Source organism: Polyodon spathula, chromosome 8 (assembly GCF_017654505.1).
Source record: "Polyodon spathula isolate WHYD16114869_AA chromosome 8, ASM1765450v1, whole genome shotgun sequence".
NCBI classification, from domain to species: Eukaryota; Metazoa; Chordata; class Actinopteri; order Acipenseriformes; family Polyodontidae; genus Polyodon; species Polyodon spathula.
The window spans coordinates 2,783,765-2,811,686 of NC_054541.1; the positions used below are offsets into that span (position 1 = coordinate 2,783,765).

Genomic DNA, 27,922 nt, shown 5'->3' on the forward strand with positions numbered 1-27,922 from the left:
TTTACAGGGACGGAAATAAGACTTCTATTGCATAGCACTTTCATCCTTTACAGATTTGTATGTAGCAGGGATCCATGTTATACATCCCCACATGTTGTTACAACTGTTTAAATCAAGTACCTGTAGTTTTTCTTTTCAAAGCTCTTTTCAAAATGGCTGCTGTTGTGCACTGGGGTTGAGACCTGTCCTGTAAAAAAAACATAACCAGTGCTCTGACTTTTCTGTTCCGTACCACATCATGGATCGTTATTGTCGTGTTACCTGTTTGACAATGTGGGCAATAATCCTTGCAATATCAGTGCACTAGAGCAGACATTTTGAACATTGTGAGACAATGCCATTTAGCTGCTTTCAATGTTTCCAGAGAATTTAATATGTGAGTTTCTTCAGTCTTAGGGAAGTAATGCATACAGCATGCTTTAGTCATGAATCCAGTAATCAAACCAGCTCTCTCTCTCTCTGAATGGGAGCTTGAGCTATTGAAGCCCTTCTTGGATTACACACATCAAACAGACCACAGCGTCTCAGTGCTGCAGCGGATGCAAACTAGCTGCCATTCCACCAGCATCCCGAATACATTCTGAGGATTGTACTGTACGGGGCTCTTCTGAGTTACGCTCGCCACAATATGATGATATGCAGCAGTCACTGTGAGTGTAGTTTCTGAGAGAGTCGGTTTATCTTCTTAGGGAAAATAGTCTTTTTACTGCTTAGTCCAAATTGTTTTTGAAGAATTTTCAGCAGTCTGCAATTCTTTTGAAAGAAATCTGCAAATCTTGGTTTTCTGTAACCTGACTCTCTTTTCTAAAATTTAACTGAATTCTGGTCACTACATTATCAAATCTAATCATCACTAATCCCAGCAGGGCTTGAAGGACTGAGCTACAAAGAGCAAGCAGACTAATCCCAGCAGGGCTTGAAGGACTGAGCTACAAAGAGAGACCAGACTAATCCCAGCAGGACTTGAAGAACTGAGCTACAAAGAGAGACCAGACTAATCCCAGCAGTGCTGAAGCACTAAGCTACGAAGAGCTCTTCAGCAGTTGCAGAGATCAGGTTGCTTATAAAATGTTATAGCTAACTTGAAATCTGCTGTTTTTAAGAGCTGAAAACAATTAGGTCTAATTAGTCAAATTATCAGTTCATTTAAAGGTCTAGTTAAGTAATTGAGAGCTCAGTTAGAATGAAAACCAGCAGACACAGGGGTCCATGGTTCACAGGACTGCTTGTGTTCTGAATGTATTTGTAATTTACTCTCCATGTTAACATGGATGGAGTCAGTATAAACCTGCACAGACAGGCACTGCAGTATTGAGGACCAGGACTCGTGGGAATGCTGGCTCTTTGTGTGTGTGACCTGCACTGGTAGGCACTGCAGTATTGAGGACCAGGAGCGCCTTTACTGGATGCGCCATTCAGGAGCCCCCTGACTTATGGGAATTTTGACACACGCTCACAGTCTTTTGTTTTTGGAAAAATAACTGTGCAACAAGCATGCAAGTAATGAAAGCTCGTCAATCAGTGGCGGGGGCATGGAAGATTTTGCCCTGACTGTGGCGCCAGACTTTCCATGATGAGGTGGAAGAGGGGAGCAAATCAAAAAATTGAGGGGGCTATGCCCCACTTTGTGCGGGCTGCATAAAATACATTCAGATAATTCAGTGTCAGAAGTGGACCAGAGTGAACAGCAAGCATTTAAACAGCAACCTTCAGGAAAGATAGAAGCTACAGGAGAGGAGTAATTATCTGAAGAAGTGAAATAATAACAGTAAACTGTACAAAAAATATTCAACGGTATGGAGTGTACTGATGCGAATAGGAATGAATGTGCATACCGAGAGTGTGATTAAACTAAAGTTTATTGATTGAAGGTAGCTTAAATACAGAGTGTTTGAAACAAGGAAGGAGAAGGGTTATTACCAGATAAAGTGCAGTCATCATTTGTTCCTGTATTATGGCCTGTTGCCAATAAATATCACTTGTTAGGGGACACAAATACCATGTAGAGAGCGGTGACCAACCTGCGTGTCTGTAACCAGCATTTGTAATAAAGGTCGGCTGACCAGGGCTGCCAAATACTAATCTGCTTACTTCTTGAAAGAAACCATAATAAAAAGTTTAAAAATGCTCTTTCCCTTTTAAGAATTGGACTGACTTGCTCTCAACCAGTAAAATAAGACCCATTAAACTCTGCTGAGGTGAAATAAACTAGGAAGTGCAATAGATAGAGTGTAATAGATTTGCTGTGCTGGAAACTGGGAGTTGTCTTTAACCTTATAAAAATGCATACTTGCTATTGTGCTTCTTGAAGAGGGTAGGACTTTTTTTTATACAGTGTATTGAGTGGGTTACAGAACCACGTTGTCCATGTTGAATCATTGGGATCCTTTAAGACCCGACTTGACAAAGATTTGAGATCAATCAGCTACAAGGAACCAAATGTCCTCCCCTAGTTTTGTTCTTGAGACAATTCCATACTGTAAATCTATTTTCTTAGCTAATGGTTCACTTTAAATATTGGTGTGCAATAGAAGTTGCTGCAGATTGCTATGTGTGGACAGGCTGTTACAGTACAGCTTTCAAACATACTGCTAAGGGGCAGGCTCCCCGGAGTCTCACACACACGCGCACACACACACAAATAAAACCACGATATGAGAGAACACATGCAATACAACCACGATATGAGAGAACACACGCAGTACAATCACGGTATGAGAGAACACACGCAGTACAACCACGGTATGAGAGAACACACTCAATGCAACTACGATAAGAGGGCACTGTATATGCTGTTGTGTGTGTGTATACAGTATACAGTGGCTCTCAAAAGTATTCACCCCCCTTGGACTTTCCCACATTTTTATTGCGTTACAACAAAATGGATTTAATTAGGAGTTTTTGCCACTGATCAACACAAAGTTCATAATGTCAAAGTGAAAAATAAAATATACAAATTACAAATATAAAACAGAAAATAATTGATTGCATAAGTATTCATCCCCTTTGCTATGACACACCTAAATAAGGTCTGGTGCAACCAATTGCCTTTAGAAGTCACATAATTAGTTGAATGGAGTCCACCTGTGTGCAATTAAGGTGTTTCACATGATTTCAGGTTAAGTATACCTGTCTCTGGGAGGTCCCACAGTTGGTCAGTACATTTCCTAACAAAAACTACATTGTGAAGATGAAGAAACATTCAAAGCAAATCTGGAATAAGGTTCTTCAAAAGCACCAATCAGGGGTAGGATATAAGAACATTTCTAAGACATTAATTGAGTGAACAGTAAGTATACTTGGTATGAATACATGCTGTCTTATCTTATTTCATTTATCGTTTAACAAACCAGTCCATAATCCTCTCATCTTATTATGTATCATTCAAGTGGTTCATCAGGACCATCACTTGCATTGTGATACAGTGTAGCATCATGACATACGTATTGCGATGGTTATCGATTGACATTAGTGTGTCAGTACACCCCTGCAGAGTGGGTGGAGCTCATGGTAACACTTCACCATAAAGTGATAGAGAATAAAACATAAACTGTGACAAGAAAATAACACTTCCCAGTCCTAACCCTTCCCAGCCCAGCACAGCCCAGCTGCGACAGCATCTCCAGACATCAACATAAAATAACATGAAAATAACAACCCTACCCAGCCCTAACCTTAACCCTAACCCTACCCAGCCCAGTCACAACAGAATCTTCAGACATCAGCATAAACTAACAAGAAATAGCAGAATCTATCCCAGCCCAGTTGCAACATCTCCAGACATCAACATAAACTATCAAGAAAATAACAGAACCCAACCCAGCCTAGCCCAGCCATGACAGTATCTCCAGACATCAAGACCTTAATGTGCTAAAGTAGATATTCAGTTAGCCTCACAAGGCACTGGGAAAATGTGGTGAAATTCTGAGCTTTGTCAGTTGACTAACTCTGGCAGTCCCCCCCCCAATATCCTAGGCAGCATGTAGTAGCTAATGACGCACGTGTCCTGTTGATTTTGTCCGGGAATCTTCCCACCCCCCTTACAAGAGTAATCGGCTTGTTTTGTACCGAGAGCCTTTGTTCCAGCTCTAAAGAGATTAACTGTACGGATTGCAGATAAAGCACAAAGGGTTCAATCACTTAATGAAGCCCCTATTTTGGAGTTCCGTTTGGCCTGGGAACTGAGGATTACATCCCAACACGTTTGCCCTGTTTTGAAGTGCAAAGGCAGTTTTTCTGAGAGGAATGAATGTAGAAAACAAGCAAGAAACACTGGCGGGAAGGAGCAGGTTGTGAAATCTAATCTGAGAGAAGATACAAAGTCTTATAACTGATTTTCAATTTATAACCAAATGAAACTAAAGGGTTATTTTGGTGTTCTTTTCATTCCGGGCAGGCAGTTTCAGCTGTACAGTAAGGGTTCAAGCTTTCTGGCACACAGGCATTCAAAGACTCGTGCTATACCTGCAGCAGTAGGAGTTTATGCACCCCAGAAGCACAAAGCTGTGTATTTATTCATTTTTCTTTGAGAATGCAGAGCCTTCCAGTGGATGTAGTGCAAGGCACTGGCAGACCTCCGTGTGGTATTTGCTCTAATCATGTGTAACCAAGAGCACGTCTGCAAGAGCCAGAGTTACCCAACACTACTTTAAGGGTTTTTAACATCCATGGACCAAGAATACTGCTTGTGCAATTGTGATGCAGCTGGCTAAGGACCTTCTTTAGCACAAGTTGTTAAGTTTAGCTTAAATTTCCAAACACTTTCCAAATCTAAAGATCCACTTACTAGTTGTGATGAAAGCTAAAAATGACATTCTTTTGCATAACTTGTTAATCTGAATCTGCGGGTAGAATTCCCCCTTCAGTCACTGTGTGTATAATTGCACCAAGTTTAGTTTCCTGTCTGTTTGTTGTATAATTGCACCACGTTGAGTTTCCTCTGTGTTATAGAATTGTACAGAGAGAGGTGGTAGAGTTTGCAGATATCAGAGATTTTAGAAGAAAAGAAAGGCAAAGTCCTCAGAGGAGAAGGGGGGAGGGAGGAGAATGTAGAGAATAGTTTCTGGGGGTTGTTAGTGAAGGATTAGAAATGAGCATTTAGCAGAGGAGAGTAGAGAAGGAGGAGAGGAGGGAGCGGTCTAGGGCTAGTTCAGCAGAGAGTTGGTCAGGAGGTGAGGGTACAGAGGAAGTCAAGGGAGGAGGTAGCAGAGTCTACAGAAAGTAGGTAGGGAGAGGTGAGAGAGCGGTGGAGGCAAGGACAGAGGGAGAGAGCGAGGAGGTTACATTGGGAGGTGACTGGGGTTAGAGGGGCAGCAGGCCCGAGAGAGAGGTTGAAGGAGAGGAAAGAATCTGTCAGAGTGGGTGGGGTTGGAGAGATGGATATTGAAATCGCCTAACACAACAGTTGGGGTAGACAGAGAGGGGATGGAGGAGAGGAGATAGTCAAGTTCATTGAGAAAGTGAGTGAGTGGTCCAGGGGGGTGGTACATAAAATTAGCAGGAGTTGATGGGAGAGGTTAGTTGGACAGCGTGAAATTCAAAGGTGTTAACAGAGAGTGAGAAGAGGTCAGAGGGGATATAAAAGAGTATATGTTTTGTATGGAGATTAACGAGAAATACAGTTTAAAATTCAGTTTAAAAAAAGCTAATCTAAAAAAGTAAGTTTTCAATTTTGACCTAGTCATGAACTGATGTAGCACTCTGCTATGAGGTGGCAGTGTATTCCACAATCTGGGAGCACAGTGACTAAATGCTCTCTCCCTTTCTGTGTACACTTGTGGGAGGCACAGAAGATCTTAAATCACGAGAAGGTATACACGTAACTAGAAGTGCCTTTCATATGATCTGGTATCATACCTTTAAGTGCTTTTATAAGTCAGGAGTAATATTTTAAAATCAACTTTAAACTTCACTGGGAGCCCGTGATGAAAAGCCTAGCAGCTGTAGTGGAGATGTCCCTGGGGATGGAGGTGTAGTGGAGCTGTCTTTCTGTGGAATGCATGTCCCTGGGGATGAGGGTGTAGTGGAGCTGGCTGTCTATGGAATGCATGTCCCTGGGGATGAGGGTGTAGAAGTTTCCGTCTCTGGAATTCATGTCACTGGGGATGGAGGTGTAGTGGAGCTGTCTGTCTGTGGAATGCATGTTGTCGTGCATATTTACATTGTATATCTAGGATTTATGTCATTAACTGTGTCATCGCCAATTACCATTAAAGAAAATAGCCATTATAGCTCATAATGTAATTAATTATTAACCATAATAAACACAATACCTCAGTAAGAACTAGCGATTTTGGTTTGATTATCCCTAGATTCAATATTAAAAATAGATTAGCAATTAATATTACAGTGGCTGTCAAAAGTATTCACCCCCCTTGAACTTTTCCACATTTTCTTGTGTTACAACATGGAATCAAAATGGATTTAATTAGGAGTTTTTGCGACTGATCAACGCAAAAAAAGTCCATATTGTCAAAGTGAAAATAAAATCTACAAATTGTTCTAAATTAATTACAAATACAAAACAGAAAATAATTGATTGCATAAGTATTCACCCCTTTGAGTCAATATTTGGTAGAGGCACCTTTGGCAGCAATTACAGCCATGAGTCTATTTGGATAAGTCTGTACCAGCTCTGCACATCTGGACACTGCATTTTTTGCCCATTCTTTTTTGCAAAATTGCTCAAGCTCCATCAAGTTGGATGGGGACCTTTGGTGAATAGCAATTTTCAATTCTTTCCACATATTCTCAATTGGATTGAGGTCCTTGCTTTGACTGGGCCACTCCAGGACATTGACCTTTTTGTTTTTAAGCCACTCCAGTGTGGCACTGGCTATGTTTGGGGTCACTGTCTTGCTGGAAGATGAATCTTCTCCCAGGTCCCAGGTCTCTTGCAGACTTCAGCAGGTTTTCCTCCAGGATTTCTCTGTACTTTGCTGCATCCATTAGTGAAGCAGTCTTAGTGGTTCATCATGCATTGTTTGGTTCAGTCATGCATTACATATACATGCGCCAGCTTCCAAGTGACTAAGTACACAGGTACAATGTTCCAGCATCTAGTTGAATAGACGCACATTACGTATTGTGATGATATCACTATCATGGCTTCAGTTCAGTTACTTGTAAACACACAATATAAGTTTGATACTTATTCTGTTGGTGCAATGTTTAAAACAAAGTCTTCTTAACACGGTCGTCCTCTCTGTGGAAGTTAGTTGTGCAGCAGCACAGTGCAGTATCTCTGTGAAGGCTGTAGGCAAAAGCTTTCGTCGTTTTTCTAGAGGGAGCCTATCTTCTCCGGAACAGCTTTGAAGATTACATCATTGCATCTTCGTTGAAGTGCTTCAGAGTTTGAGTTGAGAGTGATGAGATCTTTTGAAGAAAGAGCAAATCCAGTGCGCAAAAATCCTTATTTTGAGTTTAATTAACACAATTTGTAGGCTAGGTGTTCTCTTGTACTGTAAATAAGTCCTTGTCGGTCCTTCCATTGGTTCACAGTATTTGATAGACATTTGCATGTCACACAAAAGGGTGCGTTAGAAACATAATGTATCCACCTATTTCGTTATCAAAGGATTTTACATTTATCATTTAAATCTCCTATTTAATATAACTTCAGTTACATTCATTAGAGAAGCATATAAATTTCAATTTCATTCTCTATACAAAATTACGATTACAAGCATGTAAAACAAATCATAATACAATCAAAGGATATTATTAAAAAATAGTTATTAGTTTATAATATTCATTTAAAACACAATAAACACCAGATTTATTGGGGAACTTACTTAAAATAACTATTAAACTTGTGTCCACAAGTTATGTAATTAAAATGATTCTTAAAGCATTTTAAATAACTTTTAACACAATAATGGTACAACTGCATAGTCACTGTAGCTTGGCATGGTAAGTTTTATTTAGGAGACCAGACAATCAGATATCAACAAGCTTTGAAGTAGATCTGGTTAAGAATGTTCCGGCATCGGTGTTAACAACCCAATCACACAGCATGCCGCACAGACAACGCTGAATTAAATATCTGGGTAATGCTTATATTAAAATGAATTTAACCATGAATTTCCTTGACAATGTCACTGGGGATGAGGGCTGTAGTGGAGGTGTGTGACAGGGTCCACCCCGCCCTGTGTGTGTTATATTATTTGTTGAATTATTGTTTAAAATGTATTGCTTGTGTGTAAACACGCTGTATATTGTTATTTAACAGCCTGGATGGGGTTAGAATGCCCCATCCAGATAAAATCGTGAGAATGCATGGTCAGCAGCAAGTGCTTCTTGATAAACTGGGTGTTGACCATGCATGTCATAAAACCCGTGCCGAGTGCGGTTGAGGGATAAACTAGTAGCCATAACAATTCGTGTGCGTGCTGCTCATCAGTGAGAACTGCCAGACTCTCTTTACAGCCAGGATAGTGTATGTTTTTTAAGGGTAAATCACTCAAAAGCACCATTTCACTTTGAATTTGTAGTTCCCAATACTATTAGGTGAAATATAGAAAAGAAAGTCAGTACCTGTCATATAGTAAGAGAAATAAGTCGCCAAAGTAAGGTAAAAACGTGCTTCTTACACCAGATATTTTTTGCAGACCCCAGGCACTTTTATCCGTGCATATGTATATTGCAGGACATCCTGAGTGTAATGACAATTAACTTATTTTGTCAACATGGAAATATACTAGGGCAGGGGTTCCCAAACTGTGGTCCGTGGCCCAAAGGTGGGTTGTGACACAGTCCCGGGTGGGCTGCAGGAGCAATGACATCCTATGTATTTTTTTTCTATTAATAGTGAAAAGCAGGCACTGGTGGCAGCTGTAAGTGTAGAAAAATAAAGTGTAGCAATTCAGTATTGGCGGACTGTCAGTCAATTCACAAATCAGAGCCAACAGATTGCCTACCTGTAGGCAGGATGTAGAGTGAGAGCTCTGACAATAGGACAGTGTTAAGGTCATGTGATCGCTCTGCTGACAGATGTAAAAAAGTGTTCAGTATTAATAAAATTACAATATGTAGAAACTGTGCATGAATGGATTGTAACACTTTCTTTACACGAGATTTTGTAATAGAGGTATTGGGATAAAAGACCACACCATTACTCACTGCAGTTCACCAAATAGTTCTTGAATGAAGTGTTTTGTAGTTCCAGTATTGTGAATACATACTCTCCCTATCTCAGCGTTTATCTTTTAGTCCAACATTAACTATGCATTAACCCGAGTTGCCCACGCTGACCATCACATGTATTGTAAACCATGTTGTGCAGCAGCTTGTGCATCCCAATGCCATTCTAGTGCTGGTGCTCAGATAGGGTGGTGGTGTTTTGTGTAACTCTGGATAGTGCTGTTTTGAAGCAGCTTTGAAAATTACAGCAACATCTAATTTATCTTCCTTTCCCGTTGTGCATTTCCATGGCTACATGGCATCTCTTGACCCCGCAGTGGCATCACTGTAAACATGGGGTCAAACTAAAGAGATTAAAACCAGATGAGGATGTGCAGAGAAGTGCTGACGCCTTTTCAGACCAAAGCACTGTGCCAGGTGAAACACATCTATAAAACCAAATATTCAAACAGTCAAAGCACTATACCAGGTGAAACACATCTATATAACCAAATATTCAAACAGTCAAAGCACTGTGCCAGGTGAAACATATCTATATAACCAAATATTCAAACAGTCAAAGCGCTGTGCCAGTTGAAACACATCTATAAAACCAAATCTTCAAACACTCAAAGATCAAAGGAAAGGGAAAGTATAAAAATGAATATTTTAGTGGATAAAGGTCATGGTCTATTTTTATCTATATCTGTATATTTTTTTGTAAAGCCATCACTTCACTGTGAAATCCATTTTCTTTAATGTAAATAAGGCAAAAAGTGCAACAAAACCAAAGTATGCCTAGTTAATGTGAGACTGACTGTGTGTGTGTTATCACGTTTCAGACCCTGTGATGGGGGGAGCAAAGAGTAAGCCCAAGGACCCGGGCCAGCGCTCTCGCAGCCTGGATGGGACCATCAGCACCAGCGGCTCCCACTACCCCAAGCACACCCACCCCGAGACACAGACCCCCCAGCGCAGCTCGACCAGCGCATCGCAGCTCCTCAGCAGCAGCACAACCAAGCTCACTCCCTTCGGGGGCGTGGAGCCCATGGGAGGCGGCCCACTTACAGGTACTGAGCACAGAGTAGCTTTCATTTCAATTGCTTGTTACATGGTGCTGTGGGTTCTGGAGCTCCAGTATCTTGCTCTTGTTCACTAGATCTGTCTTTACCTGAGCTTGTTTGGAGAATATTTATTGCTGGGACTGGTCAGCCTTCCTCATTTCATTTAAAATCATGTGACGATGTGACCTTTTAGCTCCAGCTATTCTGCATTTATATAGGCTGAGAAAGTAAATGGGGCTGGCTGAAGTCAAAAAGTGAAACAAATTAAAAACAGTAATTTGAAACTAACTGTTTTTGTAGAAGTTACAGTTAAATGTGCATGCAATGAAAGCAGCCATGTGCAGTTCAAAGCCAGGTAAAGGCTAAATGAGAACTCAGTAATGGAGCATCCCAACCCAGAGCTGCTTAGAGTGGCTGCAGACTACTTTCAATTAGGCCTCAATCCTCACCATCAAATAGTCTCTTTTTTTGCATTCAGTTTGCTTTAAGAATCAACAGTTATGAACTATCTTCTTTACAAGTTTCTAACCATCAATCAGGGTCAGCTGGGGACACAACCTCGAAGGGTAATGGTTGTCATTCTCTTTCAGGGAACCAGGGTTATGGTAATAACCCACTGTTCCCTTTCAATGGAATGACAACCATTACTGAATGGGAAGCTGTACCAAATCTGTCGTGGCTCCAGATTACCGACAGTACAGCCTCACAGCCCACATGACGCCTAAGGGCATGCTGTCTGCAACACCGAGGAGCCCAGAGAGGATCTTGCTCAGTTTGTCACATCATGGTGGTAAAATCGCGCAAATGTCTGACTATCTGTCCATATAGCAGCATTGCATAACTCATCTAAGGAGGCGCCATGAAGGAAAGCCCACGAAGTTGCCTGGCCACTGGTAGAATGGGCCGTAATGTCCCCTGGTAACGGGGAGTCCGTCTGTTCATACGCCAAGCACATCGCGTCTGCCACCCAGGGCACTAGACGTTGCTTTGATAGGGCCTGACCTCTAGAGCAGGACCCATAGCAGTCAAACAGCTGGTTGGACTGTCTCCAGGACGCCGTCCTATCCAAATAACAGCACAGAGCCCAAACTGGGCATAGCGTGTGCTGTCTATGGTCCTCTGGTTCGTGCGGGGGAGGTCTGAAAGTTTCCAAAACCGCGAATTGGTTAATATGGAAAGAGGATTGCACCTTTGGCAAAAAGGATGGATTCAGTCTTAACCCTTTGCGGTCCATTTATTCAGCGCCTGTCAGGCATGTCGGGTCCAATTTATTTTCACATGCACTGTTTATTTTACATGCTCTGTTCACAATATCCCCCCCCTCCTGCTGAGTAAAACTGGTTTAAAGGGCATTGCAGTGCTAAGCGACATCATTACTGCATCTCCAGCCAAGCCCCACCCCGTGTTCGCTGTATTTTTCACATACCTCTTTATAGACGTGCATACTGATAAATCCTCTCCTGATCACTCATTTTATCACCAAACTCCTCAATAATGCGATCCAAGTCATAGCATCTCAAAAAGCTCTGCAAATGTCAGTGATATTCTTTGAGCGCTGGATGCAGAAGCAGCTATCTCCTTCGTTTATGTCTGCTTGTCTCTGTATGGTGCAGCTGCTAGGGCTATTGCTCACATGCCCCTTTTTTCAGTTTAATACGGCTCCTATTGGTCTCACTCGACCATTGAATGGTTCTCTTCGCTTTTTCCGGAGAAAAAACGACTAGAGACCTGTGCTTTACGTCTTTTCGATGATGTTGGACAGAGTCCGACATTGGACCGGAAAGGGAAAATCGTAATGTCAGATCTGGTCCGACATAGGACCGCAAAGGGTTTATGTTACCTGCTAGTCATTTCCCGTAAAAGCCATGCATGTGTCATCAATGAACAGTGCATGAAGCTCACTTACTCGTCTGGCAGACGTAATGGCTATTAAAAATGCCACTTTCAATGAAACAGGACACAGTTCTGCTGATGCCATGGGCTTGAATGGGGGACGCATAAGGGCCCGCAGTACCTGTTCTAGATCCCACTTGGGGACCATACTTTTCATGGAAGGACAAAGCGCCCTGAGCCCCTTTAAGAAATGGCACTGCCAGGAAATGTGCCCCAGGGGACACACAGTCAATGTTATCATTGCTGCCAGGTATACTTTCAAAGTGGACGCTGATTTTCCTGCATCAAACAAGTGTTGTAAGAAGGTTAATATCGTCTGTGGCAAAGTGGCTAGTGGAGGGGAACAGGTGTAGCGGTGATGCGATGCAGGAGTGACAGGCAGACAATAGTTTCCAATGCAAGGACATTGCTTTTATTTATAATCCAGGTCTGGTGACCGTAAAATAATAAATCCCTGGCTATACACAACGATGTGTAAAGAGTGGGGATAACAAAGCAGGGCACAGTCCCAAACAAAAATGAACACACTGTCACCAGTCCTGGGTGAGTGCAGACGTGCTTGTGGTGCCTGCAGACACGGGAATGTTGTGACTGTTCTGTGCAGTGGTGATCCGGATTGTGCTGACCCTGGTCGACAGCTCCGGATAGGTGAGTTAACTGTCTGGTGGTGCAAAACACAGACAATTACAAAACAGACAAAACACAATACACGGTACGTTCTTCTCTTTCTGCACGAGAGCTCCTCTCTCGGTCCTTCTCTCTGCTGAGCTTTTACCCAAACGAAGGAAAAGATCAGCGTTACCCTGGCCCCTGTATGTAATCCCGCATGATATTTAGGTAAACGGTTGCAGCTGCCTTATTACTTGCAGCTGCCTCTCGTTTACCTTTCAAATCAATACGGTCTTACAACAGAGTCTCACTTCTTTCCAGGCTGACCCACTTCCCTGACCCGGAAACGAACTGTCAGGCCAGCCCTTCCAGATACTTCTCCTCTCATTCTTTAGTGCCCTCACAGGTCGGGAGGAAGGTTCATCACCAGAACTCATATTTCTGTCACACGTCTCAATAGGGCAGGTCACAAGATTGTGACCTTCGACAAGGCACCAGTCTTGGAAAACTTTTTCCATTTATATGAGTCCTGGGCTCTAGTGCTCGGCACCCTAGCAGACTGTAGTGTTTCTACTACTGCATCTGGCAAACCTCGTCTGAATAGATGGTTACGTTCAACGTCCAGACCCAGAGTTGGAGCTGGACTGGGTTCGGGTTCCATAATAACCCTTCCACTTGGCTCAGGAGGTCCTTGCGCGGCAGGAGCTGCCACAGCTGACCCGACAACATGTTGGAGAGGAGAGCAAACTAGGGGCGCCTCGGCCATCTGGGTGCAACCAGCAAAACCTGTGCTCTTTCCACCCTGATCCTCTCTAGTGTCAGGGGTAATAATGGTAGCGGAGGGAAGGCATACAATAGCTTCTGTGGCCAGGGGTGAGCTAGCGCGTCTACTCCCAGGGGGCATCCGTCTCTCTCCATGGAGAACCAAAGAGGGCAATGAGTGGACTCAGCTGTGGCAAAGAGGTCGACTCGTGCCAGTCGAAACCTCTCCCAAATCTGTTTCACCACCTGAGGATGCAGTCTCCATTCTGAGCTGTCTGGAGCTCTTCCGGACAGGAGGTCTGCTGCCTTGTTGTCCACACCGGGGAGGTGAACTGCCCTGATGGAATGCAAGTTTCTGTGCATCCAGGACAGGATTCTGTGCGCTGTGTGGTGAAGGCCCGGCGAGCGCAGGCCACCTTGGTGGTTTATGTAGGCTATCACTGTAGTATTGTCCGTCTGGACCAGCACATGTTTGTGCACTAACTGCTGACGAAAATGAGATAACGCCAGATTCACTGCTTGCAGCTCTTTGGCATTTATGTGCGCTCGCTGCCAATGTCCCTTCCACTGACCTCTTATTCCTCTCCCATTCCAGACCTCTCCCCAACCCAGGCTGGAGGCGTCTGTAGTGATCACTTCCCTTCTGTGGGAGGATCCGAGGGGAGATCCGAGGCGCAGTTTGCCACGACGGAGCCACCACTCACACCAGTGTCTTCCGGCATTGTCTTGACACTCGCATCAGCCAGTACCAATCTCTGATTGGGTGCACCTTGAGCATATTTACCCAGGCTTGAAGCGGGCGCATTCTCAGCAGCCCTAGTGGAAGGATCCTCGAGGCGGCTGCCATCAGCCCCAACAACCTTTGATATATTCTGACCTGTAGGAGAGCGTCCTCTCTGAGTAGGGAGAGTGTGGCCTCCAATGACAGAATCCTGTCTTCCGACAGTGAGGCGAGCATGCTCACAGAGTTCAGTTTGATCCCGAGGAACACCGTGGACTGAGATGGTATGAAGTTGCTTATCTGTTGATGTATTGAGCCTTAACTTCGTCACATGATCCATGATCTGTTTTGTGTGCGCCTCTGTGTGCCTTTTGGAATGCGCGCAAACTAGTCAATCATCCAGATAGTTCAGGATCCGAATACCCCGCAGTCTGAGTAGAGCCAGTGCTGCATCCATGCACTTTGAGAATGTGCGGGGCGCCAGCGAGAGGCCAAATGGCAGCACGCAGAATTCGTACCGTTGCCTTTAAAGGCAAAGCGCAGATATTTTCTGTGCGCAGAACGGATCGGGGCGTGAAAATAGGCGCCTTGCAGGTCGATCGATGTGAACCAGTTGCCCGGCTGGACGGACTGGAGGATACGCTGTGCTGTCAACATGTTGAACTTCCTCTGTTTGAGGAACAAGTTGAGGACCCTGAGGTCCAGAATTGGTATGAAACCGCCATCCCTTTTGGTCACCAGGAAGTACCTGGAGTAAAAGCCTCTGAGGGCATCGCCTGTACTTACCAAGCGTACAGCGTTCTTCTGTTGAAGATTGGCATTTTCTTGTTGAAGGAGGATTGCCTTCTCTGGTTCGACGGTGGTGAGGAGCATACCCTTGAAGGGTGGCGGACCTATGTGAAATTGTAGAGCGTATCAGTGTCTCATTGTCGATAGCACCCCGGCCTCGGTCTCCAGCCAGACAACCGGCTACCCTAGCCGGAGGTGGTCCCTTGTCGCCAGCTCTGCCTTTGCCTGCTTGTCTGTTCTTGGGTGGAGGGCGGTATTCAGGCCCTTTTGCTCTAGCAGGCTGTGAATGCCACCTTGGGCACTGACGGTAAGCCGGAAGGTGCGAGAATTTGGAGGCAACCTCCATGGGACCTCTCAAGGCTCACGTCAATGGTCGCCCCAAATGTCTGCCCCAGTGTAATGGGAGCATCCAGTAACGCCACCCTCTTGGTCTCCACGACCTTGGCTTGCATCAGCCACAAATACTGGCGAGCGGCCACCATCCTGCCAGCAACCTCTCTGATGTCTGGCCTAACTCCCTTATTAGGTCAGTCATCGTCTTTGCCACCTCCTGGAGCTCCCCTATGTCTGCCTCAAAAACACCAGTATAGCGATGGTGTTTGCTGCTCTAACTGACAGCGCTGCCAATGTGTACACTTTGCTTAGCATGGCATCTGTTGTCCTGCAAGGCTTAGACAGCAGGTTGGGTTCTTATCTCCCTTGGTGAAGGTGGAACCTAGCACCAATACCGTGACGGTGTCCCCAATAGTGGGGAATGTGCCTAGGCCCGCTTCAAGGGCTCCTGCAGTGTGCAGCAGAGACTCTGCAGTTCTGGAGGTTGAGCATGCAGATGCTGGGTTGCTCCAGGAGCTGCGCACCAATTCTAGGAAGTCGTGACACAAAGGTAGGGCTTGCTGTGGTTGCCCTTTTTTCTGGAGGAAGCGGTTCCCCTTTCCCTCCTGTTTTGCTGGACATTGAATGTCCGTTGCTGCAGCTGCAAGCTGCATTAGCACCCGGAACTCTTCCCTCCGTCACACATGCAGCAGGGGCGGTAAGGAGCCCTCCGCTGTGGCCTGCATGATGGAAGTGGCTGGGTCCAAGACATTTTGATCTTGACGCCGTGAAGGACAGCTGGGCTAGGAGATCTAGGTACTGGGGATGGGGAACGAGACTGTGGAAGTTTGGGGTGCCCTGTGATAGGTGGCAGTCTGCTCTGCGACTTTAATAGGGTCTAGCATGGTCTTCTGAGCCCTTACCGTCTCCGCTAGCTCCGCAAAGCACCGCTCGGCCGAGCTTGGGCGCCTTTGAGGCAACTCCGACGGGGGTCATCTGCGCCTGCGTGGGGAAGGGGAGCGGTGTCTGCGCGGCGACTGCCTGTCCCCTGGTGAGCGTTCCCTTGAGAGGTACCGCCTCGACGGTGACCGTCTCGTCTCCCCTGAGAAGTGTCTACGCCTCTGTACCGGTGATGGGGAAGGGGAGGGTGACCCAGGTGTACGGGAGAGCTCTCTGGTCATTGTAGCAGGGGGTGTCCTATAGGACCGCTGTGGAGTGCCTTGGACCACTGATCTCATTCTCCTTTGGCTCAGGAAGAGAGACTCTGCTGGGGATAGGGCTGCTCTCCTGCGCTTAGTTCGTTTAGAGAACTTTCTGCAAGGAGAGCAGTCCAGCTCACCTGCCAGTGCTTTGGCCGCATGGTCTGGTCCTAAGCATCTGATGCAGGACTGGTGCTCGTCCTGCCTAGGTAGCATCACCGTGCACTGGTCACACTGGTAGAACCCAGCGGAGGACCCAGTCGACTGTACTGATATGGCGTCATAGGCGGGGCTGCTGCTGTCGGTGCCGAGATCTAGTGGTCGGTGCCGAGTCAATCTGTGCCGAGGTCGGAGCTGATAGTAGCGCAGTCAGTGCCGGGCTGTAGATGGATCCGAAGCTAATCACCGGTGCAGAGTCAGCTGGTGCCGGCAACGGCGTCGTGTAGAGCATTGTTGATGCCGAGTGGTCGGTGCCGGGCTGTAGACGGCTCCGAAGAGGTTCACCGGTGCTGAATCAATTGGTGCCGAGTAGAGCACTCTCGATGCAGAGTGGTCGGTGCCAAATCAATCGACGCAGAGGTCGGTGCCGATATAGCGCGGTCGGTGCCAGGCTGTAGACGGCTTAGAAGCTAGTCACCGGTGCCGGGATTGGCGTTGAGGAGAGCACTGTCGGTGCCGAGTCAAACTGTTCCGAGGTTGGTGCCAATGGGTGGCAGCGAAGATGGTTACACCGGTGCCGAGTCAGTCGGGGCCGGGTAGGCTCTGTTTATCTCTGCCCAAGTTTGGCAGGAAAACTGCGCTCATGCCGGGGTATGCAGCCAATTCAGTCAACGTGGTCGCCGAAGGCAAGCGAGGCCACGCTAGGAGAGCCCGAGGCTTGAGAGGGGTGCTAGGCCCAAGCTGTTTTGTGGTTGGTTTGTTTTTTACAGTCTCTGTGGCCGAATAAATTGGCGTAGAGGACGACGCTGCGAGCCCACGGGGTCTCCTTACAGCACCAGAGCAGCTCTCAACACGGTATCTAGAAACTACACAAAACCTCGTGCAGTGGGAAAAAAAGAAAGTAATGGCGGCTTATCAATCTCCCGAGAGGGGTCGAATACAACTCTAGTCAGAAAACTGATGTGAGAATAAGGTAGCAGCACTCTCGGGAACTCTCGGAAGCGTGATTCTACCGTGGAAAGTGAAAATTTGACGGTAAAAAAACGACAAATTCGGGCAAAGAAAGCACAAAGCAATCTGTGACCTGTCTTGGTGAAGTGAGAGAGAAAATGGCGATGTGCTACAGTGAGAACGTCCTTCTTCATCAGAAGGAGAGACTTTCCCCTCACAGCAAGGGCCCTGATAGGGCAGCTGACAGGGTAGTGATTGGCGGTCAGAGAGGGCTCTTCCCATTCGGTAATGGTTGTCATTCCATTGAAAGGGAACTTTTGTATGTCTAAAAGTGCAACAGCCAAAGAGTTAAAGGACAGGAAGTACAGACTTGTCTCTTCTAGTCAGTCTGAGGAAGGGATGCCCAATCCCTTGCCCAGAGGGGGAAGATTACAATAGTATGCCAGAAGGAATGTGGGCATGTGCTTTGGATAAGACAACCATTATAATATTTGTGGGTATACACTGTATAGAAAAGACAGGCAGGACAGAAGAGGTGGAGGGGTAGCACTATACATAAGAAACAGTGTTGAAGCCCAGGTGTTAAAACTGGACAAAGAAAACTAAGCCGAATCAGTATGGGTCAGAATAACTGACAAAAATTCAAAGAGCATAATATTAAGAGCATGCTATAGACCGCCAGATTCAGACAGCGAGCAAAATAATCTGTTATACAGTGACATTAGAAATGCGAGTAACAAAGGAGAAGCCATACTAATGGGGGATTTCAACTTCCCCCATATAAAATGGGAAAACCCGGTGGGGAGCACAACGGACGAAATTGAAATGGTGGAAATGACAAATGACTGCTTCCTAACACAATTTGTCAAGGCACCGACTAGAGGGGAGGCATGCCTAAATTTAGTCTTTTCAAATAACGAAGACAGAATAACTAAAACAGAGGTCAGAGAACCACTGGCAAACTCAGACCACAACATGGTCTCATTTGAAGTGTTTTTTAAATCCTCAAAAGTAAAGACTAAAGCTAAGGTTTACAATTTTAGAAAAGCAAAGTATGAAGATATGAAACAGAGACTAACAGAAGTAGATTGGAGTAAAATAGAGAAAACACCCACAGAAGAAGGATGGTTGTTTTTAAAAATGTAGTACTAGAGGCGCAAAACAATTACATGCCAAAAGTAGACAAATCTAAATGTAAAACTAGAATTATTTATTAAACCATTTTGGCAATTAAAAAAACAATATTCCGAGAAAAAAGGCATTTTTACAGAGCGTTTAAAGGGACCAAAAACAAAGTACACAGAAAGAGTACACGGAACTGCAAACGCATGCCAAAAAGGAAGTTAGAAAGGAACAGAAAGGAAGTGAACATTGAAAGAAAGGAAGTGAACATTGCTAAGGGGACTAAAACCAATTCCAAAATGTTTTTCCAATATAAGAACAGCAAGAGAACATTCAAAGAGGAGGTTAAAAAAAATAGCAAATATATTAAATGATTACTTTTCACAAGTTTTTACAAAGGAGGATACGGACAACATGCCCCACATGTCAACCTGTTCCTGTCCAGTTTTAAAACACTTGAACATAACCGATGCAGAAGTGTTAAAGGGACTAGGAGCTCTTAAAATGAACAAATCCCCTGAACCGGATGAGATCCTCCCAATAGTACTCAAAGAAATGAAAGAAGTTATTTACAAACCGCTAACCAAGATCTTTCAACAGTCTCTTGACAAAGGGGTTGTACTTACAGGCTGGAAAATTGCAAACGTAATACCGATCCACAAAAAGGGAAACAAATCTGAACCAGGTAACTACAGACCAATAAGCCTGATTTCTATTATATGCAAACTTATGGAAACTATAATAAGATCCAGAATTGAAAATTACCTATATGGTAACAGTATCCTAGGAGACAGTCAACATGGTTTTAGGAAAGGGAGATCGTGTCTAACTAACCTGCTTGATTTTTTTAAGGATGCAACATTGATAATGGATAATTGCAAAGCATATGACATGGTTTATTTAGATTTCCAGAAGGCTTTTAACAAAGTCCCGCATATAAAAAAAATTAATACTCAAACTGAATGCAGTAGGGATTCAAGGAAATGCATGTACGTGGATTAGGGAGTGGTTAACATGTAGAAAACAGAAGGTACTGATTAGAGGAGAAACCTCAGAATGAAGTGAGGTAACCAGTGGAGTACCACAGGGATCAATATTAGGTCCTCTGCTATTCCTAATCTACATTAATGATTTAGATTCTGGTATAGTAAGCAAACTTGTTAAATTTGCAGATAACACAAAAATAGGAGGAGTGGCAAACACTGTTGCAGCAGCAAAGGTTATTCAAAATGATCTAGACAGCATTCAGAACTGGGCAGACCCATGGAAAATTACATTTAATAGGGAAAAATGTTAGGTACTGAATGCAGGAAATAAAAATGTGCATTATAAATATCATATGGGAGATACTGAAATTGAAGAAGGAATTTACGAAAAAGACCTAGGAGTTTTTGTTGACTCAGAATTGTCTTCATCTAGACAATGTGTGGAAGCTATAAAAAAGGCCAATAATATGCTCGGATACATTGTGAAAAGTGTTGAATTTAAATCAAGGGAAGTAATGTTAAATCTGTACGACCTCATCTTAAATATTATGTTCATTTCTGGTCACCAAAGGGTATTGCTGCTCTAAAAAGAGTGCAAGGAAGACCGACCAGAATTATTCTGGGTTTAAAAGGCATGTCATATGCAGACAGGCTAAAAGAATTTAATCTATTCAGTCTTGAACAAAGAAGACTACGCTGCGACTTAATTCAAACATGCAAAATTCTAAAAGGTATTGACAGTGTCGACCCAAGGGACTTTTTTGACCTGAAAAAAGAAACAAGGACCAGGGGTCACAAATGGAGATTAGACAAAGGGGCATTCAGAACAGAAAATAGGAGGCACTTTTTACACAGAGAATCGTGAGGGTCTGGAATCAACTCCCCAGTAATGTTGTTGAACCTGACACCCTGGGATCCTTCAAAAAGCTGCTTGATGAGATCCTGGGATCAATAAGCTACTAACAACCAAACAAGCAAGATGGGCCGAATGGCCTCCCCTCGTTTGTAAACTTTCTTATGTGTGGTTTGGGATGTGGGCGGGTGCTTCGGAATTAAGTTTTGGGATCTCAGTTCCAGGTGGTCTGAATGTTGTCAGTGTTTGCGGTTTGTGACCGCGCCCTCTCAGTCTGTGTATTAATTAATGCGCAGTTAATGGCATTTAAAGTAATTGCTACAAAGGCCTATAATGCGCACTTTTAAAATAAACACATTATAGCACACATGGATTGTCATTTAAAAATGGATCTCTGGTACTACTTTAGGTTAAAGGAAGATCTCAGTTTCTCGGGTTATCCACTTCCTGGGTCATTTCATCTCAGCCTTGTCTTCTGGGTCACGTTGCTGGTTGAAAGCATGTTAGTCAATAGAGGAAGGAGCTGACTGGTTATTGACAGGAAAGAAGACAGCGAAGGGGCAAGGAAAATTTCACTCTCCAGGTGAAATGATTGAGGAAGTATGAGACAGTCTGAAAGCTTGTATTCTTTAACAGATAAGAGTTTGAAATGAGTATACATGTTTCTATAGCGTGTTTCTTTCCAGACGTCCCATTTGAGACTTATGCAATGTGCGGCAGAGAGATTTTATGGAAATATTTTGTTACAATTTACTTTAAGATAGTCGCAGTTCTGTTGTTTTTGTAACCCCTGTTGTGTGATCTTTAAAGACAATGGGTGTGTGGCTTTATGTCTCACTTCACTTTCTCTGCTGTAGGTGTCACCACGTTTGTAGCACTGTACGACTACGAGTCTCGGACCGCCACGGACCTGTCTTTCAAAAAGGGAGAGAGGCTCCAGATCGTCAACAACACGTAAGGACATTCCAGCTCCATCCTGCAGTGTCCTGCCCTCTCCTGTCCTGCAGTGTCATGCACTGCACTGTCCTGTCCTGTCCTGCAGTGTCCTCTCCTGTCATGTCATGCACTGCACTATCCTGTCCTGCCATGCAGATGTCCTCTTCTGTCCTGCAGTGTCCTCTCCTGTCTTGTCATGCACTGCCCTGTCCTGTCCTCTCCTGTCTTGTCATGCACTGCCCTGTCCTGTCCTCCACTGTCCTTTCCTGCCCTGCCCTGCCCTGTCCTGTCCTGTCCTCTCCTGTCCATGCAGTGTCTTCTCCTGTCTTGTCATGTACTGCCCTGTCCTGCAGTGTCCTCTCCTGTCTTGTCGTGCACTGTCCTCACCTGTCTTGTCATGCACTGCCCTGTCCTTTCCTCTCCTGTCTTGTCATGTACTGATTAACTCATTATTGAGCGCTGCCATTACCAGCACCTTAATAATATTTTGCACTAGTCTAAACACTCCATTCTCAGCTCTCTCCAGCTCTGTCATTACCTAGCTACATATATTGAACAAAGTCTCAATAAAGATAAACACTTCTCGCTATTGGCAAAGGCTTGTAGCTTGATGGTAGACCTTATAGAGATGCATTGGTTGCACACTCATCATGTAACTTCTATTTATAAGAACACGCCCACTACTAATTACTTATTAAAACTTATTGCATTTTATTGTTAAAAACAAAAGCAGCATGTAACAGGTAGCTGTGCACCACAGCGCGTTTCCACACTCTCGTGCCTTCGTCAGGTGGATAGTGTTTGCTGTTTAGGATCACCCCTATTTATATACATCTCTCCTAGTTAAATAATTATTTAATTTGTAAATTCAATTACACAAACTTATAAAATATTCTGTGTATGCTGACAACAGCAAGGCATGTGTTACAAAACACTGTAAACTTCCAATGCAATCCATAGTCACTCTCATGAAAAGGAATATTTAAAAACATTGATTTAAAGCAAAATATGCTTAGCTAGTCATACAAGTGAAAAACACAGGCAAAATACAACATTTCTCTTTTTTCAATTCTTACAGGCTGTTAGGTCATTTTATTAAAGAAACTTGGGTCATCGTACCACTAAAGCATAATTTCTTGTCTAACAAGCAAGTAAGTCAGTTTTGTCAGAAGACTTGACTTATACAAAAGAGTAGTTGTTATATTGTGTTTCACTAAAGGCACTTCGGTAATTATCAGTTCTCATATTAAACTTTCTTACAAATGTGGGCGCTAAGGTTTCATTTAGACATGTGGTTCCATACTTTTCAATGTGAATATCCAGTAGGATTTCCTTTCAACAATAGATTTATAATGTTACCTCCTCTTTCAGGAACTACAATTTTGTCTAATCTAATACATTTTAAACTGGAATCTGAACCATGGTTCATAGTTTTATAATGTCTTGGTATTGCATAATCCATATTTTGGTTTCTTATCGCAGCTTGGTGTTCAGCGATACGTTTTTTAAGATGGCGTTTTGTTTGAATTTTAAGAAATTAAAAAATGTCCCTGTGGTTTAATTTATGTGGGTCAAACAAAACACCCTCTAAAATCTGAAGTGATGCTTTGTAATGGCACGATGAGTTCATGCACAGGATTGCCAGACAAAATACAGGAACCCTGATCCGAAGTGTCAGGTCACTGGATGGCTTGTAAATATTTTTTGGCTTATCTAGCACCAGGCAACGAGAACTGAGGAGCAGCTCCTGAACTAATTCTGAAAGCAGCACAGACTTAAAATACACTCAGCAAAACCCAGTGTTTGAGAAAGTGGAGAAAGAGCCACTCTGAACATGAGGACCGTACCAGACAAATACATCAAATACACAGGAAAACGCTATTCTGAAGAGGCTTGCTCTTGTAACATTTTGAAATGTGTATATTTGAAATGTGGGTTTGTGCAGTGTGACTCTGGGGGACCACATAATTAAGCAGCCAGTAACAGGATCCTGAAAGCACTGCTGAGGTCACGTAAAAAATACAACAGTTTCCTGCGAATAAGGCACTGAAGCAGACCTTTTAACCTAACGTAGTACCAGAAATAATACATGCATGCTTGTGATCACATGTGTTTGTCAAAACTGCACATATGAGCCCTAATGGGAGTACAAAGCACGGAAAAATTCCTTTAAAAAGCCCCCGACAGAAACAGTTATAGTTTCATTTTCAAACATTTCAGTCTCTTCTAAATGCTCTGCTTGCTAATCTGAGTCTGTCTCTGTGCCGTGTCTTGGAACCTGCTGTTTTATTTTTCTAACCTCTTTCTCCCCCCCCTTGCACGCTTCATGACTTAGGAGAAAGTTGAACAGCAGGTCAGTACCCTTCCTTTCTATATCTGTCTGTCTGTCTTCATCATATGTGTTTGGGTGTAAAGAACCAGCTGCATAAGATGGAATAAATCGGGTGCAGAGTGATTTATCTCAACTGTGTATCATTCATGTTTAGTTTCCAGTTCTTGTTTTGTTTTCTTTTACACCAGTGATGCACTGCTCGGTCCTGGGGGACTGGTGTCCCTGCATGTTTTCATTCCAGCTGCACCCTGAAGTACCTTATTAGAAGCTTAATTGGTCAAATTAGCTAATTTAGGGTATGGCTAGAACAAAAACCAGGAGGGACAATGGCCCTCCATGCCCTGAGTTGCGCACTACTGTTTAACACCCTTCTTGTTAAGCGTGACCATGGTCACAGCAATATCTAGTAAAGACCACAACAAAGTGCTTCCCGTTGACTCCTTATCAATGGGAGACAAAAGGGAAGCATGAGACTAATTTGATACTGTCTCACCTCCAACACCTGTGTGAGCTTCCGTGTATGTATATGTATGTTCGTTGTTAATTATTCTGTTCATTACGATATATTTTAAAATAGAATTCATTGTATTCTGATATTAGCTGCCAGTTTTCTTAAACAATAAGGCATTGGCTTACAAAATAATTCCAGTAAACTGATAATATGCATTACCATAACTTTATAGATCTCACTTTTTTCCTGTATGAAAGATGTACTTATGATTTGATTTTGAGTGGTATTTTTAAACGATTTAAAACAGTAAAACCTCTTCAGGTCTCTTGCACTCGTTTCTTGTGGCTGTTCATGAAGGAACACAACCGGCACATGTGACTTGTTTCTGGAAGTCTTTGTAGGATAATAATTCGGAACGCTTCGTTTTCTTCCGAAGTGCATTTTTTTTAAAATATATATTTCTCCAGAAAAAAATTTAAACTTTCTAAATGTTTGCCGTGCATTTTGAAAAACTCCAGCTCCCAGAAGTTAGATGCATTGATTTGCATTTGAATTCTTAATTCCTTCCAGCTTGGAAGATTTGCAAGGAGGGTTCGATAAATATTCTTCACTAAAAGCTTCAAATTAATTCAAATCAGAAAATGAAATTCACATGTGTGTTACTCATATAGGAAAATCCGAGACCTATGAAATCCTAGCAATATAAATTGGGTAAGATTTACTGGAATGCTGCTGAAAGCTAGTGGAGTGTATTGTGTGCTGCGTGTTTCGGGGATGGATGAGAGGTAATGGAGTGTATTATCTGTGTGTTTCAGGGGTGGATGAGAGGTAATGCAGTGTATTATCTGTGTGTTTCAGGGATGGGTGAGAGGTAATGCAGTGTATTATCTGTGTGTTTCGGGGATGGGCGAGAGGTAGTGGAGTGTATTATCTGTGTGTTTCGGGGATGGGCGAGAGGTAATTGAGTGTATTATCTGTGTGTTTCGGGGATGGGCGAGAGGTAGTGGAGTGTATTATCTGTGTGTTTCGGGGATGGGCGAGAGGTAGTGGAGTGTATTATCTGTGTGTTTCGGGGATGGGCGAGAGGTAGTGGAGTGTATTATCTGTGTGTTTCGGGGATGGGCGAGAGGTAGTGGAGTGTATTATCTGTGTGTTTCGGGGATGGGCGAGAGGTAGTGGAGTGTATTATCTGTGTGTTTCGGGGATGGGCGAGAGGTAATTGAGTGTATTATCTGTGTGTTTCGGGGATGGGCGAGAGGTAGTGGAGTGTATTATCTGTGTGTTTCGGGGATGGGCGAGAGGTAGTGGAGTGTATTGTATGCAGTGTGTTTCAGATGGATGAGAGGTAATGGAGTGTATTGTGTGCTGCGTGTTTCAGGGATGGATGAGAGGTAATGGAGTGTATTGTGTGCTGCGTGTTTCAGGGATGGATGAGAGGTAATGGAGTGTATTGTGTGCTGCGTGTTTCGGGGATGGATGAGAGGTAATGGAGTGTATTATCTGTGTGTTTCAGGGGTGGATGAGAGGTAATGCAGTGTATTATCTGTGTGTTTCAGGGATGGGTGAGAGGTAATGCAGTGTATTATCTGTGTGTTTCAGGGATAGATGAGAGGTAATGGAGTGTATTATGTGCTGCGTGTTTCAGAGATGGATGAGAGGTAATGCAGTGTATTGCGTGCTGTGTGTTTCAGGGATGGATGAGAGGTAATGGAGTGTATTGTGCACTGTGTGTTTCAGGGATGGGTGAGAGGTAATGGACCGTATTGTGTGCTTTGTGTTTCAGATGGGTGAGAGGTAATTGAGTGTATTATCTGTGTGTTTCAGGGGTGGATGAGAGCTAATGCAGTGTATTGTGTGCTGTGTGTTTCAGGGATGGATGAGAGGTAATGAAGTGTATTGTGTGCTTTGTGTTTCAGGGATGGGTGAGAGGTAATGGAGTGTATTGTGTGCTTTGTGTTTCAGATGGGTGAGAGGTAATTGAGTGTATTATGTGTGTTTCAGGGGTGGATGAGAGCTAATGCAGTGTATTGTGTGCTGTGTGTTTCAGGGATGGATGAGAGGTAATGAAGTGTATTGTGCACTGTGTGTTTCAGGGATGGGTGAGAGGTAATGGACCGTATTGTGTGCTTTGTGTTTCAGATGGGTGAGAGGTAATTGAGTGTATTATCTGTGTGTTTCAGGGGTGGATGAGAGGTAATGCAGTGTATTGTGCACTGTGTGTTTGAGGGATGGGTGAGAGGTAATTGAGTGTATTGTATGCTGTGTGTTTTGATGGCTGCTTGTTTTGTGTGTTTCAGGGAAGGAGACTGGTGGATGGCTCGCTCTCTCACATCGGGGAACACTGGTTACGCTCCCAGTAATTACGTAGCGCCTTCAGATTCCATCCAGGCGGAAGAGTAAATCTCTTGCTTTTTTAAGAACAAATAGTGGGATAAGGAAGTCCTTTGTCTGTTAATACACTGTCCGTCTGCTAACACTTACAGATACAGGTATTGAATCCATGCTTGACGAAGGTGAGGAGAGCTGCCTGTTTGTAAGGACGTAAACAGCCCTGTTCTGTTACAAGTCAGTTCCGTTTACACTGGGCCAAATCTGCCAAGACTTTGACAGACGGTGGACATGTCCTTCTGTATCTAAAACACATGTATTAGAGCCTTCTGACAGTGTTGTGGCCTGAGGTAAACCCCATGAAGTTCAGTGTTTGCAAGCATCGTGAGTGGGTCTGGATTTTGTTTGTTATATTCGTTCTCAATTTGCCAATACCTGCCTTAGAGCTGCATTGAGCTTGCCTGGAGAATCCTAACTTCTGGGACTTGACATCCTTCCTAATTCAAATCACTGTGACTTTTCAGCTAGCCTCACCAACTGTCCAGGATTCTCCAGCCAGTCTCAAAGCAGGTAAATGATATTGGAGCCACAGAACCACTTGGAATGAATGCAAACACCATAAGTAGTAAATGATTTAATAGGTGAACGCTAAGGGATTGACTGCATTAGTAAGGGATATCAGTTAATAGGAGAAGTCTAAGGGATTGACTGCATAGGATACTGAAGGCTGTCTGTCCATTTTTATGTACACATGTCAGATACAAGAGTTGAAGCAAAGAGCTGAGGGCAATGATAGGCCACTGTACGTCTGTCTGTGGTTTTGAAAGTGGCCAGACGGTGCTCCCCAGTGACCTTTCAATGCGTAGCCTGACTGCGTCGTCTGACTGGATAGCAACATGTTCCCCAGCATATTCTTTAGTGATTCTGTGTGTTTCCTCCTCAGATGGTACTTTGGAAAGATCACTCGGAGGGAATCGGAGAGGATGCTTCTGAACCTGGAGAACCGGAGAGGAACCTTCCTGATCCGGGAGAGCGAGACCACAAAGGGTGGGACTGAGCAGCGCATTCATGCAACACACAGTATCTAAAAGAGAAATAAACAAACCAATCATAAAATCAGGACATAAACACGAAATTCAAATGTGGCTATAAAAGCAAACAGATAGCAGAGGACAACGAGAGACGCTCTTCTCAAGGGCCTTAACCAAATGTGAGACCGAACAGATAAGTCTTAAGGCCTTTTTTAAACTGATTAACTGACTGGCAGTTCCTGATGTCAACGGGAGGTCATTCCATAGCACAGCAGCCAGGTGGCTAAAGGAACGAACACCAAGA

The 27,922-nt window shown here is 43.9% G+C and overlaps 1 protein-coding gene across 1 annotated transcript in view; it reads left to right on the forward strand.

Moving 5' to 3' along the window:
• The window catches only part of LOC121319190 (proto-oncogene tyrosine-protein kinase Src-like), an 81,118-nt gene that overhangs the window by 16,832 nt on the left and 36,364 nt on the right, over window positions 1-27,922 (forward strand). The window contains exons 2-6 of the mRNA XM_041256385.1: window positions 9,963-10,190; window positions 21,398-21,494; window positions 23,812-23,829; window positions 26,557-26,655; window positions 27,531-27,634. Of these exons, the coding sequence (XP_041112319.1) occupies window positions 9,971-10,190; window positions 21,398-21,494; window positions 23,812-23,829; window positions 26,557-26,655; window positions 27,531-27,634 (538 nt within the window). The 5' untranslated portion in view covers window positions 9,963-9,970. The remainder of the gene's footprint in view (window positions 1-9,962; window positions 10,191-21,397; window positions 21,495-23,811; window positions 23,830-26,556; window positions 26,656-27,530; window positions 27,635-27,922) is intronic.